Genomic DNA, 17,647 nt, shown 5'->3' on the forward strand with positions numbered 1-17,647 from the left:
AAGATGTTAAGACTTGTACACTAGAAACTAGAGAGCACTGTTGAAAGAAATTAAAGAAGACCTAAGTAGAAGGAAAAATATTTAGTGTTCATTGATTGGAAGACCCAATGTTGTTAAGATGGCAGTACTCCCCAAAGCAATCTACAGATTCAGTGCAGTCCCCATCAAATTTTCAATGGCATCTTTTTGCAGAAATGGAAAAGCTAATCCTCAAATTAATAAGTAACTGTAAGAAATCCCAAATAGCCATAACAATATTGAAAAGAAGACTAAAGTTGGAGTATGCACACTTTCCAATTTCAAAACTTACCACAAAGCTACAGTAACCAAAACAGTGTGGAACTGGCACTAGGTAGGCACATAGACCCATGTGACAGAATTGAAAGTCCAGATAGAAACTCAAACATCTGTGACCAATTGATTTTTTTGGTAGTTTGTACACTTTAAAAAAAAAAAACACGCCTTTATTGTGGTATGATTCCTGTACAGTAAACTACACACATTTTAGATGTACAGTTAGATGAATTTTAATAGATGTATACACCAATGAAGCCACCACCACAATCAAGATAGCTAACATTTCCATCCCTCCCCAAGAGGTGCAATTTTTGAATCCCCAGTTTATCCTTTTTCCTCCCTAGAAACTGTACGTTTGTTCTTTATGTCTGTGAGTCTGTTTCTGTTTTGTAGATAAGTTCATTTGTGACCTTTTTAGATTTTTTTAGATTCCACATGTATGCGATATCATATAGTGTTTTTCTTTCTCTTTCTGACTTACTTCACTTAGAATGACAATCTCCAGCTCCAAGCATGTTGATGCCAGTGGCATTATTGTAGTCTTTTTTGTGGCAGAATAGTATTCCAGTGTGTATGTGTGTGTGTGTGTGTGTGTGTGTGTGTGTACCACAACCTCTTTATCCAGTGGACATTTGGGTTGTATCCATGTCTTGGCTGTTGTAAATAGTGCTGCTGTGAACATTGGGGTCCATATGTCTTTTTGAATTATAGTTTCCTCCAGATATATACCCAGGAGTGGGATTGCTGGATCCTATGGTAAGTCTATTTTAAGTTTTTTGAGAAACCTCCTTTCTGTCCTCCATAGTGGCTACACCAAATTACATTCCCACCAACAGTGTAGAAGGATTCCCTTTTCTCCACAGCCTCTCCAGCATTTATCATTTGTGGACTTTTTAATGATGGCCATTCTGACTGGTGTGAGGCGATACCTCGTTGTAGTTTTGTTTTGCATTTCTCTAGCAATTAGTGATGTTGAGCATCTTTTCATGCTTGTTGGCCATCTGGATGTCTTCTTTGGAAAGATGTCTGTTTAAGTCTTCTGCTCATTTTTTTATTAGGTTGCTTTTTTTTTTTTAATACTAACCTGTATGAGCAGTTTGTATATTTTGGAAATTAGTTGCTTGTTGGTCACATCATTTGCAAATATTTTCTCCCATTCTGTGTGTTGCCTTTTCACTTTTTTGATGGTATCCTTAGCTGTACAAAAGCTTTTAAGTTTAAATAGATCCTATTTGTTTATTTTTGCTTTTATTTCCATTAGTCTAGGAGCTGGTTTGAAAAAAATATTGCTGTCATTTATTTCAAAGGGTGTTCTGCCTATGTTTTCCTCTAGGAGTTTTATAGTATCTGGTCTTATATTTAGGTCTTTAATCCATTTTGAGTTTATTTTTGTATGTGGTGTTAGAGAATGTTCTAGTTTCAGTCTTTTACAGGTAGCTGTCCAGTTTTCCCAGCATCACTTGTTGAAGAGATACTGTCTTTTTCTCCACTGTATATTTTTACCTCATTTGTTGTAGATTAATTGACCATAAGTGTATGGGTTTGTTTCTGAACTTTTTATCCTGTTCCATTGATCTATGTGTCTGTTTTTGTGCCAGTACCATACTGTTTTGATAACTGTAGCTTTGCAGTATAATCGAAGTCAGGGCACCTGATTGCCCCAGATCTGTTCTCCTTTTTTAAGACTGTTTTGGCTATTCAGGGTCTTATACAAATTTTAACATTTTTTTGTTCCAGCTCTGTAAAAAATGTCAATGGTATTTTGATGGGAATTGCATTGAATTTGTAGATTGCCTTGGGTAGCCTGGCCACTTCCACAATATTGATTCTTCCAATCCAAGAACATGGTATATCTTTCCATCTGTTTATGTCATCTTCAATTTCTTTCATCAGTGTCCTGTAGTTTTCAGTGTACAGATCCTTTGCCTCCGTGGGTAGGTTTATTCCTGGATATTTTATTCTTTTTTGGTACGATGGTAAATGAGATTGTTTCCTTAATTTCTTTTTCTGCAATTTCATTGTTAGTGTATAGAAATATGACTGATTTCTGTATATTAATTTTGTATCCTGCAACTTTACCAAATTCATTGATGAGTTCTAGTAGTTTCTGGTCGCTTCTTTAGGGTTTTCTATGTATCGTATCATGTCTTTTGTAAACAGTGACAGTTTTACTTCTACTTTCCCTATTTAGACCTGCACTTGAAGTTTAGCAGATAACTTTTCATCTTTGGTATAGAACCACAGGAGAAATATTTGCATGCGAATGCTAAATGCATCAAGTCTAGAAATCTATTTCCTGTTGTTTAGTGAGCATTTGTTGAGTCATTGCTGTGAGCCAGTCACTGAACTAACTGCTGGGAAGGGAGCAGTCTGACCCTTAATCTCACTTCCTTTAGGTAGTGGTTCAGATGTCACCTGCTCGAGATGACTTCCCTGACAGTTTCCTAAAAACAGTATCCCAGCCCTGCCTCTCACCCTCCCTTCCCTTCTCACGATGTTTATTATTCTCCGTAACACTTTTCACCAGCTCTCATACTACTTACTTCTTGTTGAACATTTTTCTACCTCAGTTGGATAAGAGAGCAGGAACTTCACTTTGTTTTTTACTTTTTTTCTTTAAGCTCAAAATAGTTTCTGGCATATATAGTGAACATTTATATAGGACAGTGGAAGGTGAAGGTGTAAAAGAATGACATAGTGGAGAAACAGAGACAACTACAATTGTGGCAGGGTCACAGCACAGTGAATCATCTTACCACTGGGGAAGGCTTCTCAGATGGAATGTGCGTTGTGCTGAATAGGGTTTCATCAGGACAAAGGAGAAACAGCATTCCAGAACAGATTTCTGAGATACTTAGAAGTTGTATTTGCCCAGATTTGGTGGTAGGACTTGGGGGTAGATAGTGTGTCACCAGTTAAAGATGACTTGTGGAGGATTCTGCGTGGATTTTCTGGCATGAAGAGTGGATAAGTGGAGGTAGCATTACCTGAGGGTTACTGAAAGGGAAACACAGCTACCTCCTTCTCCTGGGGAAATGAGTAGTTTGGGATGAGTTACATTTCTGATGCTGGTAGAATGTTCAGAACTTGGTTAAACACTGGAATGTGGAGGTCACAGAGAGAGGTGGGGGTTGAAAACAGATTTGGAAGTCACCATTATAAATGCTGTAATTAAAACCTAGGCGTAAATGAAACATACATACACACAGAGCATGAAGACATGTGCGTAGATAGAACCGTAGGGAAGACAACATCTAACTGTCGGTCAGAGAAAGAAGGCTCAGAAAGGGGATCTGAGAGTAAAATTTGGAAGGTATGAGGACAACCAGGAGGAGTCGATGATTTGCTAATTAAGAGGTGATAATTTTAGGGGAGGGTGGATGATTTGTCATTTGTCCTTAGAATGGGGACTAAAAAGACACGATTGGACATGACCTGATAAGTAGCAAATTGGTAAAGTTACCAAGAACAGGTTCAGTACAGTGGGCCGAGGGGATAAGGAAACCAAGTATCAGTGGCTTGCAACATAAATTAGAGCGATGAATGGATGGGAGTGGGGTGGGTGGGCGGTTCTGCCCCCAGGGGATACTTGTCAGTGTCTGAGAAACCCTGAATTAGAAGCACAGAAATGAGGGTGAGCTTAGACTGTTCTTCAAGGAGAATGAAAATGAAGGGATGAAGCATGAGAGATGATACCTGTGGGGAACGGTAGGGAAAAGATTTGTTGTTCTCTTAAGGTGGGGAAGCTCTTTGTATGTTGTGAGATCTGGAGAGAAGAGAGTTTGGCTAAAGTTAGTTTGTTTTTAATAGAGGTACTGGAGATTGAACCCAGGACCTTGTGCATGCTAAGCATGTGCTCTACCACTGAGCTATACCCTTCCACACTCCACCCCCCTCACCGAATTTTTATACTCAGAGACCATTTGGGGAGCAAGGCCCTGAGGAAGGCTGGTAACTAGTCCTCACTTGAGATAGAACTGAGGGAAGTAAGGATAGGCAAAGGTTTGGGGAAAAAAAATTGAGGATACAGCAGTTGAGATACAGTGAAAGTAAAAGACAAAGTCATCCAAATAGAAAATCCAGATGGAATAGCAAGTCCAAGAAGGTTATTAGAAGCTGGAAACAGCAACCGTGAGGGAATGGAAATTAAAATACAAACAGCAGGAAAGGATGTGGAGAAAAGGGAACCCTCCTACACTGCTGATGGGAGTGTACTTTGGTGCAGCCATTATGGAAAACAGTATGGAGATTCCTTAAAAACTAAAAACAGACGTACCATAGGATCCAGCAGTCCCACTCCTGGGCATATATCTGGAGGGAACTCTAATTTGAAAAGACACATGCACCCCAGTGTTCATAGCAGCACTGTATACAATAACCAAGACGTGGAAACAACCTAAATGTCCATCAACAGATGACTGGGTAAAGAAGGTGTGGTATATTTATACAATGGAATACTACTCAGCCATAAAAAAGAAAAAATAATGCCATTTGCAGCAACATGGATGAACCTGGAGATTGTCATACTAAGGGAAGTAAGCCAGAAAGAGAAAGAAAAATACCATATGATATCACTCATATGTGGAATCTAAAAAAAGAAAAAAAGAGGACACTAATGAACTCATCTACAAAAGAGAAACAGACTCAGACATAGTAAACAATCTTATGGTTACTGAGGGAAAGGAGGTGGGAAAGGATAAATTAGGGAGTTTTGAGATTTACAAATGTTAGCCACTATATATAAAAACAGATTTAAAAAATTCTTTATAGCACAGGGAACTATATTCAATATCTTGCAATAACCTTTAATGAAAAAATATGAAAATGAATATATGTATGTATATGCATGACTGGGACATTATGCTGTACACCAGAAATCGACACATTATAACTGACTATACTTCAATTAAAAAAAATACAAGCAGCAGGCTTTAATGAGTAGTGCCAAGCACTTTGCTGAGCTTGGAAACTCTAAATCAGGGGGTTATGGAGTTTTACCCTGCTGAAATCTCAGAGGAGGGGGTCTGGTTGGAATTCTCCATGGTTGGACGTGGGCAAGTGGAATGCTTTGAAAGTTCAAGGGGGAAGAGAAGTTGAGGTTGTTTGTGAATGTGGCTATAATACTGATCTGTGGGCAACCTTAGTGAGAAAGTGATTTCTGGGAGACCGATAGTCTTGAAGAGCAGAGAGGACTAAAGGGATTGATTGGAAGGTCTCGAGAAAGATGAATGGCAGGTTTAATCAGTTAAAGGGTCGGGCAGTGGTGAGGTCAGAGATGGAAAGATAGTTGCCCCTGGTTAGAGCCCTGCAACAAATTTTTCTGGGTTTGCATAGAACTTAAAATCTAGCACAACTGGAATAGCAGGGCTGTGAATCCACACGTGATACATACTTTGTGAAATTCCTGGAGGTTTAGAGAGAGAAAAAACGATGCTGCATAAACTTCAGGTACTCCAGAAGACAGATCCCAGGACTGTTTTGTCCGTTGTAGGGTAATCGGCTCCTGGCATTTCGTAGGAGCCCAGTAAATATTTGTTGAATGAATAACACCCTCCGGAGTCTTCCTTGCCTACATAGTTGATGGCGCCGGAAAAGTTCTGGTTCACGTCTGACACCTAGTGGTATTGTACTCCAATTACAATTAAGTGGCAGCATTTTCCTTCTATTTGAGGTCCTGAAACAAGTCTCCGAGTTGGTTTTGAGCAGCCTTGCTATTGGCATTTACCAGGACTTTTAATTTACCAGCAGTAAATATTCATTGAGCACCCACTAAACGTCAGACACTATTCTGTGTGCCCTAGATTTTCATACAGCGCGTGTTCTTTTGCATGTATGACCTCACTGAATTTGAATACATAGGCAGAGCATTCCATCAAGAGCAGGAAACTTGTTCCAGAACTTAATTTTGGGCTTCTATTGTGATTACACATATGAGACCTTTCTAAATTTGTTTCACAGTTTTTGGTGCTACCATTTCTATGTCATGAAATACTGCTTTTCATTAGTGCCAGGTATGCTTTTAGGAAGATGAAAAGAGAAGGAAAGCTTGCCTTTGTTGTCAGTTTATATGATCCACATTGTGCAGGACACCACATAATATGGAAAACTGTGAACAGGATTTTGTTCTCTTTAAGAAGAAGTAAAAGTTCTTATTTGTTAGTGATGCATACTGAAGTATTTAAAGAATTTATGAGTGAATGGACATGATACCTGGGATTTGCTTTAAAAATACTTGAAAAAAAATGTGAGTATAAATGAAACAAGATGACAGATTTTTAATAATTATTTAAATTATGTTCTTGGGGATTTATTTTGCTGTTTTTCTCCACTTTTGTTTATGCTGGACATTTTCCACACTAAAAAGTAAACCCCCCAAAATTAGATGGGTGTGGGCTGGAAGAAAGTTTGTCATGATTAAATTAGAATGTGATCTGCTTTTTAGTATTTAGCAGATTTCCTTACTTCACTTTGTTCTATCTGATATTACTTGAAGATGAGGTTGAGTAGCAAGTATGTGTTTGCTTATACCAGTTGAAATGTTATTGAAGCCTGACAGGTGACTTTCTACTGACATTGTCTAGAGGTTATTGGAATTTTCAGTTTGAAGCTCAAAGATTGGAGGCTTGGGAGATAGAATTTTAAAGTGCTGGCTGTGATTTTGGAGATGAGAGCATCTTAAGTGGAAATTTGGCGACACCTAGGTTTAAAAAGCTGTGAGTTTTTTGTTTGTTTGGTTGGTTTTTTGTTTTTTGCTTTGGGTTTTTTTTAATTTTGTTTTGTTTTGTTTTGTTTTGTGCTTCTGCCCAGTACTCTGCCGTTGCCAGTCTTCTTATATTGGAGTCTACTTAATTACCATATAGGATGTATTTATCATATGATACATCTAGATTTTTGATGTTTGGTGATGTATCTCTGTTGGGCTCTTCAGATAGTTTTGTATGCCACTAGCAAACCAAACCCCTCAATAAAAATTAGAAGCCTGTTTTCAGCAATAAAAAACCTCTATGAAATATTTCAGGCAAACATAAAGGGGAAATATGTAATTTCCAAATGCTTGCCACCTCTCTTTGTCATCTTAACATTTTTACACCCCCATCCCCATTTCTCCCTCCTTCCCTCCCCGCTCTGAACCCCCCCCCCAACATAGATGATTATAAATATGGTTGAAGCCCTTCTCTACCACTCGTTCCCTGTTCTCTTCCCCCAGAGGTCACCACTAGCCTGGATTTGGTGCTTATTACTCCTTCTGTTTGTTTTTTGCCTTTTGCTCAATAAATGCTTCTCCATGCCCTGTTTTTCTGTGGCAATCTACGACCCATTAAAGAGAAGCAAAGATCATCTTTCATTTTTTAGATAAAACTTTTTTTTTCATTGAAGTGCAGTCAGTTACAGTGTGTCAATTTTTGGTGTACAGCACAGTGTCCCAGTCATGCATATACATACATATATTCGCTTTCATATTCTTCTTTTATTAAAGGTTACTGCAAGATATTGAACATAGTTCCCTGTGCTACAGATTTAACTTTGATATCTATGTGTCTCATTCTATATTTGGTTTCAATTATTTTTGGTCTGAAAAATAGATATTAATTTCAATAAGCTATTTAGTTGATTTTCTTTAAATAATGCCTGGAGCTTTAGTGCTACATTATATGACCTCTTTAGCTTCCTGCCTTTGTTCAGAGCACGTGCCTTGCAAGGCTTATCTAACTTTCATATGAAGCACAGATTAATTTCAACAGCCTTTTCTGTTGTAGAGGTAGAGGGGTTGTTTGGGGTTTTTTGTTTGTTTGTTTTTACAGCAAAGAAACCAATTAAAAATACTTAAAAATAATAACTATCATTATAAAAACAGAGAAGATTTGGTTCCATTAAAGAAATTGTTAACAAACTTAGGGAGTACCAGGGGGTAAAGGGAGTGGGGTGGGAAGGGAAGAATTGGGAGTTCGAGATTTGCAGATACTAAATACTATATATAAAATAAACAACAAGTTTATACTGTACAGCACAGGGAACTGTATTCAGTATCTTGTAGTAACCTATAATGAAAAAGAATACGAAAATGAATATATATATGTATGACAAACATTGTGCTGTACACCAGAAATTGACACAACACTGTAAACTGACTATACTTCAATTAAAAAAAAATTGTTCAGTAGTATCTGTGAAAACTCAGAGAGAAGGAAAAATTCTTTAAAAACCTTCAGTCTCTGTGATAACCATTATTTTCTGCTGCTTTGCTTTTGGTTAAAATGTAAGATGGTATTTTTGTTTGTTTATTTCAAGTATTTTTTTTTAACTATTAAAAAATACATTTCTCATGTCCCTAGAATTATAGGATTCCCTGATCTATACATGTTTATTTCTCTGTGTATCTTCATTACAGGGTCTTTTTTCTAACTGGTAGCATTCAGAATACGTTGTTTCTGAAAATAATCTGTTTGCTTTTAGTCCTGCTTGCTTTGTAGACTTAATATTTCAAATTTTTTTTAGCATTCTCCAAAGAAGAAGGTCACTAGAGCACTGTGGCTCTTAGACCCCAGCCTCTCTGAAGACAGATGTGCAGTACCTGTCAGAGCTGAGGGACATTTTTTAGTACAGTCTTTCTTTTTCTACCTTCTTTCCTTCAGTGTTTTTGGTCTTTGATTTCTGCTCTCTGGCTCCCCCTACTGTATGCGAGTTAAGTTTGTGTAGTTACTCTTTTTTTTTTATAACATTTTTTATTGATTTATAATCATTTTACAATGTTGTGTCAAATTCCAGTGTAGAGCACAATTTTTCAGTTATACATGAACATATATATTCATTGTCACATTTTTTTCTCTGTGAGCTACCATAAGATCTTGTGTATGTTTCCCTGTGCTATACAGTGTAGTTACTCTTTGAAGCAGTACCTAATCTAGCACTGGCAGTGGGACAAGCGCTGTGTCCCCTGGCCTCAGTCACCCCTGATCTAGATGTAAACTTTCTGAAGGTTTGTCATCGGACTAGCACTTATTAAATACTCTCTGGTACTAGGCGTTATATAAGTATTTTAATGAATTCTCTCTTCTAATCGTCACAACAGACCAGCCAGTAAAAGTAAATGATCATCATCCTCATTTTTCAGCTGCGTTAACTGGGGCACAAGTAAATAATTTGTCTAAAATCACTTGAGGATGAGGTTGCCAGATAAAATACAGGATGCCCAATTAAATTTGAATTTCTGGTAGATAATAATTTTTTTGCAAAATCCAGTTACCCTACTTGGAAAATAAGTAGTAGAACTGGGATTTTAAACCATATAATCTGGTTTGGGGGCTAAGGCTGTTACGTACTGCATTTACACGGGATATGGAGACACTAGATACCACATCACCTGGATGTTCATCCAGCATTTGGATGGCAGCTGCTACCTACATATTATTATTATTTCTTTTGGTTGAATTTTTTTTCCCCAACTGATTGTATTTACTAGAATGAAAAGTATGTGTATTCTTTCTGATTTCAAAGGGTAACATTCAGTTTCAAGTAAATTCATATATGCTTTTTATATTTTCTTGTTTAAAGTCTTTACTAATTGTATGCTAAATGGCATAAAGTGGGTACCTGGTCATTTTAGCCATTCTCATCCATGTAAGATCCTTGTCTTTTGACTTCCTTTTCTCAAGTACAGAAAGATTTAATTACGTGTGTGTGTGCTAACAAGACACATTTCCCTTTCCTTTGATAAAGTGAAGGAAATGACACTTGAATATTCAAGTTATTTGGCAGTTCTTTGAAACCTGTCCTAAAGTGTTCTCAAGAAATTGAGAAATTATACGATACAGATGTAGAGCTAACTGAAAGAAGCTTTTTACTAAGAACTGCCAGGGAAGCCATTAGTCTCTGCTGAAAGATCCTACAGGGAAGGAAGTAAGGAATCAGTTTTTTCCTGAAGAATTGCCGCAATTCATGATCGGAATTTTAGTTCTGCATATCTAGAAATTGACTTTAAAAAACTAGAGGCATAAGAGATTGAATAACACACACTTTAAATCTGTTACTTACGATTTCCAGTTCCAGTGGCTTTGCAGACAGCATATATTAAAAAGAAGACACTCTTACAATTAATGAACCACGAGTTTAACACAAGACTTTTAAGTGTCAAGAAATATGGAAATTGAAGAGGAGGGGTATTTCTTAGTTAAACCTGCCTGTAATTAAAAGATACCTATGGGAAAATTTTCTGTTGTCCAGAAGGAATTGGTTAACATCTAGGTAGTTTTAACAGCAAGTCAGAATTTTAGAAAAAAGTCCAGGAAGGAGCATGAACAAGAAGAATCAGAGAACAGCTTCTCAGCAGGTGTAAGAGTGCTTGCTGTCAGATTGGCCCTTCTTTTAGTCTATTTCATTTTCATGTGTTTTCAGGCACAATGTACTGAAAGATTTGTCAGCGACAGAGTCTCTTTGATTTTATAATGGTGGTCATTGCAAAAATTAGTATTTCCTTCATAGAAATTAAAACAGAATTATTTTGGACTACATTTGTTCTGCATAAGTGACATTTCTTATCAGAATTTTTACAAGTCACTACATTTGCTACCCAGCCAGCTTTTTATTATTTGGTAGAATTCATTAATGCTCATTTATACTTTGTATTTTTAAATATAAGTATGGTATAATCACCTTTGGGATATAGTGGCCTAAAAGACATTAATAAAAAAAAAAGTGCTCTCTCTTTTATTATATAAATCTTTCCATGAAAGCAATGACTTGGCACAACAAAGCTTATTCAACCTTCAACTCTCTAGCCAGGAAAAAATAGATGGTTTTTCTCAAACACCAGCTGTTGTAAATGTTGAGTTGGCTACATAAGGACCTAGCCTGATTACCAACTTGATTGGAATTAAGTATTTGCCTTTTAAGTGATTCACATTGAAAAGAAACTTCCCTTTTAAATTAGCTGTGAGTGGACTGTCTGCTTGCATTCAGTAAAGCTTGACAACTGAATGAGTAGTTCATTCACTTTGGAAGCATCAGGGAACAGCATGCTTGGATGCGGACCCGGGTTCAAATCCCTGCTCTGCCTCTTCGTAAGTTACTTGGTCTGTTTCTTCCTTGTGCAGTGGCAGTATTAGGATCATAATGCCTCTCTTGAAGGATTGATGTAATAATCAAATAATAAATTTGCTTGTTTACTGAATAATGACTTAATGAATGCCTGTTATGTGCCAAGCATTGTTCTGGGTGCTTTGAGTATCAGTGAACAAGACAAAAATCTCTTCTCTTTATTTTAGTATAAAAGACAAGCAACCAACATGTCATTTTAAGTAGTGGATGACAAGTTCTATGAAGAAAAATAAAGCCTGGAACGTACAGAGCGTTTTATTATGATTTTCAAAGTATCGCAAATAGTTTGGTCCACCTGGATTCAACAAATAACGTGTTGAATATGTATTTGCTTTATCTGACCATCCATATGTGTGTCTGGGTGTGTGGGTATCTTGGTTTATTTTTTCCCCAAAACCATCTGAAAATTAAGTTTCAGATATCATCATCATTATAATAGTAGAAATGTACTAATATAATACTGAACTATGATAATGTAATGATTACAATTAGCCCCTGAGTACTTCAGCAAGCATCTCTTAAGAATCAGGGCATCCTTCCTTGTGTTAGGGATTTAACTAGTATTAGTTCTCTTTCCTCCAGACCTCATGGAGAAAGCAGTCAGGGCTGTCTGTCAAGCTACTTAGAAGGGACAAAAGGATTTATAATACTTTCATGTTATCTCAACATAGAAAACCGTGTAGAGTTTCCTTGGGAAGATATCTGATACATACGTTTATGGTTTTTAAAGTCATATAATAGGTACTTTGCAGATGTGTTTTTATTTTCTTTGAAGTTTTCAATTTTTGAAAACATAAAAAGATGACCCTAGTCTTCATGTAAGCACCACGGAGAGTGGAAATACACATTTACTGAGGAATTGCTCCAATTCCTGCTATGCTGAGCGCTTTCTCGTGTTACTGAGTCTTCATAGAAACTTCAGGAATGCAAAAGCATAGAATAATTATCTCTGAACTATAAAGGTAAAAATTTATTTAAGTAAAAAGTTTTATTTAATTGCAATTGGACTACCAAGTGGCAAAGCAAGGCTTTGGATCTGTGTCTCCTGGCTTCTAAAATGCAGTCAATTTCCGCGTTTTGAGTAGAGTTGGCCATTTTACTACTTTTAGAGGATTTCTTTTCAGAGTAAATAGCTAAATATGTGAGAGAGTTGCTGATGGATGTTCCTTCATTAGTTTCTACTTCTGTTGAGCCAACTTTTGTAATACACCTGGATAAAAATTTGGTTTACATGGCAGTAATTATGGATTCTTTATATTTGACACTCAATCATATTCTTACATTCTGCCCAACTTGGCAGTTTAACAAGTATGAGTAAATTACTCCATACAGGTACATGCCTTATTTTCTCGGTTATCTTCTTCTTTAAGAATGAGGGCTGTGTCTTCTGTTTCAGCGATTCTCAGACTTAATGGTCACATCAGTCTCTGATTCAGTAGATCTAGGGTGGAGTGCACAGATCTGCATTTCCAGCACACTTCCTGGTTATATCAGTGCTGCTGGTCTGGGGACCACACTTTGAGAACCACTGTCTACCTGTTTGTCCCCTCTCAGTACTTGGTGCTTAGCACTTAGTTTAAATGTCCTCTCATCTGTGACTCATTCTTGGACTTCTGTGTATTCCAACTGTCAGTTGTTCGCAAATGTTAGTATAGAAGGACCATCTGGAAACTTGTTTGCAAGGCAGATTCCTGACTGAATCCCAAATCGTTGATCTTTAGCAAGCACCTTAGCTGTTAACGCCGATGATCCGTGGATAGCAATGTGTGAAATACTGACTTTCAGATCTGATCACGGGCTCCTCATCCCCATGATTGTGCGTTGCATCTGTCTCTGCTTTTTATACTGCAGTGTTAACTGTTTGTTCATGTGTCTGTCTCCCTCCAGAGTCCCTAAAGGGAAAGAACTATGTTTCGTTTAACATCATGACTTAATGCTTAACACCACGCAGTGTTAAAAAGCAGCAGAAGGGGTACCACCAGTGCAATCTAGCTGTGTGACCTTGGAGGATTTATGTAATCTCTCTGAGCCTCAGCGTCCTCTTTTATTCACTGGTGGTAGTAATACTTGCTGAGGAAATTAGCTTCAGGTATGTATAGTATTTAGCGTCATAATTTACGTACAGAACATTTCTAGTAAATGGAAACCACGACTGTGGTGGTGGTTGTGTTATGGAATAAGCAAAATGTATTTGAGTTCATCAACCCCCCTTAATGATGACTTTAGCATCCAGAGTCAGGATATGTGTTTACCACTTCATTGAAAGAATCTTGGCTTACTTGTTGCAGTTAAGTATCATTTTATGTTGCTATTTTAAGAAAACATGGGGAGGTAAAATCTTGCCTTGGATCTTTTCTCTCCCACAGGAAAACAAAGGAACCGCCTGGAACCCATGGATACCATCTTTGTTAAACAGGTGAAGGAGGGAGGACCTGCTTTTGAAGCTGGATTATGCACAGGTGCTTATACTTTAATTTAAACTTGCCTTTTCATTTCTTTTTTATTTTGTTTCTTCCACATTTCATTTTCCATTATTCTTCCTTCTCCCTCCTTCTGTGAATTTCTTCCTTTTTCTTCACATCAAGTATTACTATTTTCCAGACCTACTAAGTTAGATGTTTTTTGATACCCAAATGGATGGGTCTGGACAGAAAGAACGTGATATGAATTGATAAATTGTGAAAGCTTTGAGTTATCAGTCACATAACAGACTCTTGGAGGCCCTTTTAAACAGCCTATTTTGCATACATTTAGTTTTGACAAAGGTTTACCAAACAGCAAAATGATGAAGGTATTTTTTGATATAATTGAAATAGCCTTCTTGGATCTCTGAGTCCTGGAGGTGCCTGACCTGCCAGAGGTGAGTGAATCACTGCAAGACAAAAAGCAGTTTAAGTCTCCAGTGCAACAAAGGCCTGGCTTCATCTGTAGATGAATGTGGATGTGGTCTGGCAGGTGTATATTCTAAAGTATCTTGTGATTTGGGATTTTAATTAAAACTACGTAAGATTTAGTTTAGATTAATGCGCACGCTAAAATTTTCTCGCCTTTAAACATAAAATCATTTAAAATGGGAATTAGTGAAAAATATTTTTTACTGCCTTTTGAATAAAATGTCATCTTTTCGGCTACAAATATAGTTTGGAAGTGTCATTGCCAAGATTTATTAGGGATGCACCATTAATTTATTAATTATCTTTTTAGTCATAGTTAAAGGAAGTCTAATTTCAGTATTATTAGTATATATAATCTGCATATCAGTGAACATACAGGATTCCATTACCTAGAATCATCTGTCATGTTCTAAGCCTCACAAGGCTGGGAAGATGAAGTGGAGGGGCTGTGTGCACAAAAAGTACATTTTAAATATTTTCCTTTTTTCCCTGTCTCTTCTCATGATTTTCCTTTCTGCTCTGCTCAATTTTTCCGAGTAATCCAAATATCCTTTTCCCCATTAAAATGAAGAACGAGTTAATATATATAAAGTCAAAGCTATGTGTATAACCATGTTTAGTTCTGTAATGTAGCACCAATCAATGAACTAAATAGATGGGGAGAATGCCACAAGGAAATCAGCTGGACTGAAATTAGAGGACACTGAGATCACAATCAATCAGTTGTTTAAACCTGTTAAAGAATGTTTCTCTATTAGAAATGACAGGGTGAACAGAAGAATAACTAGTTCTACAACTCCGAAGACAAAGGATAGGGATGTAAATGTAACTAGTGTACCTGTGGTCACTTGGTGATTATACTTTCTGGAGTTTCCAAATTCATCAATGCCTGGGCTCTTATTTAAAACACAGTTATATTTCATAAGAAGCTGGATATATTAAAATTTAGATTTATTTTTGTAAGAGGTACTTGAAAAAGCAACAAGCAAGGATATATCAAACATAAGTATATTACTCAAGAAATATTTCAAAGGTACTCAGAATTGACTTTTTAAAGGAATTCCTCATGTGGTTTTTTGTTCTTTTTTTTTTTTTTAACTCCTCTTTGAAGGTGACCGAATTATAAAAGTCAATGGAGAAAGTGTTATCGGAAAGACTTATTCCCAAGTAATTGCTTTAATCCAGAACAGGTAAGATTCTTGGAATACGATTAATTTTGGCCAAAGATGGGTTTTATAAATCAATGAAGCAAGTAGATTTAATGCAGCATTGTATTCCTGTAAGGAATTGATACAATATGGAGATAATGGAACTTTCCTGAAAGTGGAAAACGCATTTGAAAGTTGCCAGGAATGAACTACCTGAGGTTGGCTTATTTGGTACCTTTGTTTTGGCAAATTTTTTGATTTGTAATTAAAATCCTTTAGAGCCTGAGAGGCATATATTTTAGATTTACTGTTAAGTTTCCTACTTTTACTTAAAGTGACAATCAAATTTAGAATTTATTTATAGTAAGTATATAAATAAATGCATAATTTATTTTAAACCCTCCTACTAAGAAAACTTACCTTTAAATAGCTTACTGAATAATATTCTTAGCTCATATTCATTTGTCTTAACAAAGCAAGAAATTCCCTTTTAATTCATCTGTCCACTTGCATTCTACAAAATAGGATTTAGAGTTCTAAAGGTAAATATTTATAGAGTGGTTGACTTAAAGATAATTTAGTCCTGCTCACTTTCTCTGTGTCAAACACATAAAATTTTTTTTTTAAATTACAAATAAAGCCAAAGAGGTTACCATATTGAATTTCTATCAAGAGTAGACCATGACTCTAGGGTCTGACTTCCAGGTCATCACTCTTGTAAGAGATTCTTCCCAGATTCAAATACAGCAACTTTGGGGATTATCTGTTGCTTGCTATTAGCCATACTCACCTGTCTGTAATTAAATTGAAGTTCATGATTTTTTTGAAGACTTCTATCAAGCTCCTCTAACCATGTCTAAAGCAGTTCATGCGATAATCTAAGTTATTTACACTAATGTCCTAATATGTTGCCACTTTTACAGTAAGGTGATGTGATCATGATTTATTGATCAGTTTTGTCCGTACTCTTGGGTTCTAGGTATTGCTGACGGTGATGCGTGTTTGATCTTAAGTATTAAGCAGACCTGGGGATTGGTGGAGAATTGAAAGCTTCTCCAGAGGCACTGGGGAGATCCACCCAAATTTTCTTTTACCAAAAACAATTTAGATCGTAATAAATACACCAATATGTTTTGTCAACCTGTAATTTAAGGAGTTTTAGTGTATTTATTAACATCTCTTCTTTTAAAATACTACTTTTCCAAACAGCGATAACCTAATCTTTGTTCTCCTCAAAATCCACATTGTTGGTTTTTTTGTTTGTTTATTTTTATTTTTGTTACTGGTGCAGTTTATCTTTCAGAATAATAACACTTGGGAATGACAGTCTTAATTTTTCAACCAGTAAAGCAATTTGAAAAATAAATACTGTTTTTTCATGATCTTATTTTTCTTTTACAAAATTGTGTTCCTTTTGTCTGCAGTTGGTAGCAAATGGATTAATGCAGCACAAAGCCATTGAGATTCTGCAGTGTATTAATGTAAAAATGTATCCTTGCAGAAGAATTTATCTAAGCATCAGTATGTATTTTCTACCAACTCTAAATATTGAAATACAAGTATCTACGTATTTTCTTAATATAATCTCTTTGAACCTGTGGTTCTTACTGGTTTACTATTGTCTCAGCATTTATGACCTGAAAATAAGGGTTCAAATAGAGACACCAGTAAATTATTAGATTTTTGGGTTTTTTGTTGTTGTTTGTTTCTTAATCTCTTGATTGTATTGGGGGGAAATCTATCTGATCTTTTTAGGTTAGATATTGAAGTACGTGATGGGGCTAGCACCACTGTCCTTGCCTTTCCTAAATGTAATTCCAGATCACAGGACTCTCTTAAACCTAGCGAAACTCCTCTTATTATTTTTAATAGGACATTTAGAGTACCAAAATAAAACGAGACTTTGAGCTGCTCCTGTAAATGCTCTAAAACTAAATCACAGAGAAGAAAGCACATAGTTGAGAATGCCGCAAGGTTTTTAAAAATAAGGAGTCATCTTGATGGTTGTGACGGTGAACTATGATTTCTTTCCCCTCTGAGGCCAAGAGGGAATATTTCAAAATTAGGATGTTTAATGTTGTTTAAAATGTTTAATTTGAGGGTTCTCTGGTTATTTTTATGTTAATGTATTTTTAACTTGATAGACAGCGAGAATATGTGGTAAAAATTTGTAATTTGTTCTGTGACTGGAAATAAAATAAAACATAATTATAT

At 36.3% G+C, this 17,647-nt stretch overlaps 1 protein-coding gene across 5 annotated transcripts in view; it reads left to right on the forward strand.

Annotated features, from left to right (window-relative positions):
• ARHGAP21 (Rho GTPase activating protein 21) overlaps nt 1–17,647 on the forward strand; it is a 120,660-nt gene that overhangs the window by 63,881 nt on the left and 39,132 nt on the right. For all 5 annotated transcript variants that reach the window (XM_074358339.1, XM_074358336.1, XM_074358340.1 and 2 more), the window contains exons 5-6: nt 13,758–13,850; nt 15,397–15,475. In XM_074358339.1, the coding sequence (XP_074214440.1) occupies nt 13,758–13,850; nt 15,397–15,475 (172 nt within the window). The remainder of the gene's footprint in view (nt 1–13,757; nt 13,851–15,396; nt 15,476–17,647) is intronic.

This window comes from Camelus bactrianus, chromosome 35, assembly GCF_048773025.1.
Source record: "Camelus bactrianus isolate YW-2024 breed Bactrian camel chromosome 35, ASM4877302v1, whole genome shotgun sequence".
Lineage (NCBI taxonomy): Eukaryota > Metazoa > Chordata > Mammalia > Artiodactyla > Camelidae > Camelus > Camelus bactrianus.